The sequence below is a fragment of the Antechinus flavipes genome, chromosome 3, assembly GCF_016432865.1.
Source record: "Antechinus flavipes isolate AdamAnt ecotype Samford, QLD, Australia chromosome 3, AdamAnt_v2, whole genome shotgun sequence".
Lineage (NCBI taxonomy): Eukaryota > Metazoa > Chordata > Mammalia > Dasyuromorphia > Dasyuridae > Antechinus > Antechinus flavipes.
The window spans coordinates 152,207,960-152,212,274 of record NC_067400.1 but is presented as its reverse complement, the minus strand read 5'-3'; the positions used below and the strand labels follow the sequence as shown (position 1 = coordinate 152,212,274).

The 4,315-nt window shown below is 31.8% G+C and overlaps 1 protein-coding gene across 14 annotated transcripts in view; it reads left to right on the top strand.

The window, feature by feature from the left end:
• DOCK9 (dedicator of cytokinesis 9) overlaps positions 1-2,334 on the top strand; it is a 341,819-nt gene extending 339,485 nt beyond the window's left edge. For all 14 annotated transcript variants that reach the window (XM_051984046.1, XM_051984058.1, XM_051984056.1 and 11 more), the window contains one exon: positions 1,137-2,334. In XM_051984046.1, coding sequence (XP_051840006.1) covers positions 1,137-1,259 — 123 coding nt within the window. In that variant the 3' untranslated portion in view covers positions 1,260-2,334. The remainder of the gene's footprint in view (positions 1-1,136) is intronic.
• Positions 2,335-4,315: the final 1,981 nt, after the last annotated feature.

Sequence of the window (4,315 nt, the reverse complement as noted above, 5' to 3'; positions counted from 1 at the left end):
TTTTCATATTTATCTTTATATCTTAAATGCGTAATACAGAATAGAAACTAAATAAATATTTAAATTGAATTGGAAGATTCCAAAAGACCCATACAAGATGGTATTCACCTCCAGAGAGAGTGAGAGCTGATGAATTCTAAATGCAGTGAAGCATACTTTTTTCACTTTCATAATTTTTATTTTTTTTTATTTTGTGTTTTCTTTTGCAACATTGCTACCATGGAAATATGTTCTGCATGACTTCACATATATAATTGATATGAAATTGTTTGCATTCTCGGAGGGAGAAGGGGTGAAAGAGGGAATTAATTTTGAATTTAATTTTTTTAATGAATGTTAAAATGTTTTTTATATGTAATTGGGCAGTACTTAATGAAATAAGATAGTCCTAAAACAAGCAAATTGAATTGACTTGTAAGACACTATAAGATAGTGTAAGTACTATGTAATACAAATATATATAATATGTATTCCCTGCCCTAAGGTAGTTGTAGTCTAGTAGGTCCCAGATTTCTTCATCAGTAAAATGGCAGCTTTGAACTAAGTTATTTCCAAGATCATTTCCTGTTCTAAAAGTGGAATTCCCAACTCTTTTGTGACGTGGGCCCCTTTTGGTGTTCTGAAGCCAATGACTTCTCTTCTCAAAATAATGTTTTTAATGTGCAAAATAAAATACATAGAAAAAAAGAAATTGAAATACAGTTATCAAAATATATTTTAAAAATAGAACAAGTTTGTAGACTCTAGATTAAATGCTCCTCTTTTAGAGAAAAATGTAATAAAATTTTCTAAGGAAAAGAAAAAGCCTAAAGGTTAAAAAGCTAGGAAATGTTGATCTGATTATGATCCATTTTTTTTGTATCTCCAGAGCTTAGTATATTGTCCAGCATGTAATAGGTGCTTAATAAATGCTTATTGACTAGCTTATTATGTGAAATAAAAAAAAATTGACTTTGGAAACTGTCAGAGCAGGTGTTAGACCACACACCATTATCCCCAATAATTGAAAGACCTCATGAGAAAATTAATCCATGTTGCCTAAAATAGTCTATTTTGAGAAATATTTGTTCTTGGCCGATAAAACTGTTTTCTAATGTTGCCTTTTTTTTTCTTATTATTATTTTTATTTATTGGAGATTTGTCCCACGGAAGAGAAGGCAAATGTCTTACCTAATTCACTTCACATTTTCAATGCCATCAGTGGGACGCCGACAAGCACAACTGTTCATGGGATGCCTAGCTCTTCTTCACTTGCATGATTATTCCTCATCAGAAACTTGAGAGGATGTGTGATTTTCTTTTGTTATTTACAATCTCAAGAGGACTTCAGACTGAGAACACGGACAAAAAATTGGGAATGAGAAAAGTTGGAAATAAACTGTTTTATCGTAAACTTTCTATAGAAGTACTAAAGGGATGCACATTTTTTTTTCAATTCCACTGGCACTACATACAGTTGTTACTATGTCATTATGTCTCAGCAGAGGCATGTGGTGGAAACTCTGCAGCTAGAGCTAATGTTCCTTCTTCATTACGCAGTAGTATTAAATAAATGGCACATTTAAAGAAATGTTGGTGAATGTATGTAACAGTGATATTAACACTGTGTAGGGTTGGGATAGCCTTATGTTTTCTGGGCTAGGCTTGTGAATGTTGAAAATATTTAGGTATTCTCTATTTTTCTCCCATGGCACATTCAGATTGAGTACAAGGACAAGAACTATTTTTGTGCCTAGATAGACACTAGTTTTTGATGATCTAAGGGAACTGACAATTATAGTTTTTTGTACCAGTGAACAAGAAAGTAAAAGTCCTATTTTATACTTACTGGTATTTGCAAAATATGTGAGCTTAAAACTGGTCACACCATTTAGAACCAAATGTCTGTATTAATAAATACAGTTGTGCTACAATTTAAAAAGCAGAACAAAAATGACATGTATATAAAGTTTGTTAATACAGAATCTATATTCTGTACATATGTGTATGGCATTTCTATACTTTTTTTTTTTAATACTCATACCAGCTTCTGCATTAAGTTTAATTGTAACTGATTTGTGATGTTCTTCGTATAGGCTCTATATTTGACTCGACAGTTTTATTCTTGTACATAAATAAGTGCAATATGAAGATGTATACAGTCTTTGCTCTCTTAGGTTTATACACTGTTTAAAAAAATTCATCTTTTTTGCCAAAATGATGGTTTAGGAATTGGTAATCATAAATCCTGTGGTCAACAGTGGCATAATTTAAAGCTTTTACCATGTTGTTCTTTTAAGACATTAATTTAGTAATTTTATATTTGGGAGAATAAAGGTTTTTAATTTTATTTAACTGGAATCACTTCCCTGCTGTAATTAAAAATTCTGTACCACATCTGTATTAAAAACAAACAAACAAAAAATAGTGCTGATTTCTTTGTACTGTGTCTTGAGTGTTATTGTTTATGACTGATTTAAGAAGAGATGGACTTTCCAAAGAGGTTCTTAAGACTAGAAGATACTACAGCAACTTGAGTGAACTATTGTCCTTTTTACTTGAATTTAGAGGATACAGATTTGATGATTTCAGCCTTTAAGTAGGCAGTGACAGGTTTTTTTTTTTTTTCTGTTTCTCATTTTTCTTTTTTAAAATTAATTTAAATTTAAATAATCCATTCATTCATTTATCCATCTCATTTGTCTCATATTTCTACACGTTCTTTGACCCACTTCTTCATCTTGCACCTAAGATACCATCAACAGACCAATTCAGATGCATCATAGGAGACAGGTTTGTATAATGGCTAGAACTCTGAGCTTGGGACCAGGAAGATCTGGGTACAGATACTTCCTCAACATATTCACTAGTTCTGAGATTGTTGATAAGTTCCTTAACCTCAATAAGCCTCATTTTTTTTTTCCAATTGTAAAAAAGAGAAAATAATAGCACTACTTCAGGGTGGTGCAAATAAAATGAGATAATATATGTAAAGCAGTTTTCAAATCTTAAAGCAGTAATTATTTTTATCATCATGTTGGATATTGGTGCCAATTCAACTTATGCCCAAATAACCTTTGGGAAGCAATAGAATTTTCATCCTTACAGTACATTAATAGAAGGGAAAAATCCTCCTTGCATAGATAGATTAATCAGTTTGTCAGGAAAGGTCTTCAAATTTTGGAAATTTCATATAGACATCTTGTGAACCTCAAGTTCCACATGTAAATATCACAGCAGTTTTTAAATAATATTTTATTTTTCCAAATACATGCATTTCACCTTTGCAAAATCTTGTGTTCCAAATTTTTTTCCCTCTTCCCTGTCTCCAAAACAGCAACAATCTAATATAGGTTAATATAGGCAATTCTTCTAAACCTATTTCTATATTCATCATGCTACCCAGGAAAAATCAGATCAAAAGAGAAAAAAATCACAAGAAAGAAAAAACTCAAGCAAACAATAACAACCCCCCCCAAAAAAGGTGAAAATATTATGCTTTAATCCACATTCAGTCTCTATAGTTCTCTCTCTGAATGCAGATGTCAATTGGAATTGCATTGAATCACTTGATTGTTGGAAAGAGCCAAGTCCATCATAATAATCTATGATGAATGTAGTCAAGTCCATCACAGTTGATCATCACATAATCTTGTTACTGTGCACAATGTTCTCTTGGGTTCTGCTGACTTCACTTAGCATCAGTTCATGTAGATTCAGACTTTTCTGAAATCAGCCAGCTCATCATTTCTTATGGAACAACAATATTCCATTGCATTCATAGACTATAACTTACTCATTTCCCAACTGATGAGCATTCCCTCAACCTCTAGTTCCTTGCCATTACAAAAAGGGCTGCTAACAAACATTTTGGTATATGTGGATCCTTGTCTCTCTTTTAGGAAATCTTTGGAATACAGACCAAGTAGAGACACTGCTGGATCAGGAGATATGCCCAGTTTTATGGTCTTTTGGACATTGTTTCAAATTGCTCTCCAGAATGGCTGGATCATTTCACAACTCCACCAAGAATGTATTAATATTCCAGTTTTTCCACATTTATCATCATTATAATTTTATAAATTATCTTTTCCCAATACTTATCTTTTATAATGTCCTTAGCCAATCTGAGAAGTACGACATGTTACTTCAGAATTGTCTTAATTTGCATTTCTCTAATCAATAGTGCTTTAGAGCATTTTTTATATAACTAGAAATGGTTTTAATTTCTTCATCTGAAATGTCTGTTCATATCTTAACCATTTATCAGTTGGGGAAGGCTTGTATTCTTATAGATTTGAATCAATTCTGTATTTTAGAAATGAAGTCTTTATAA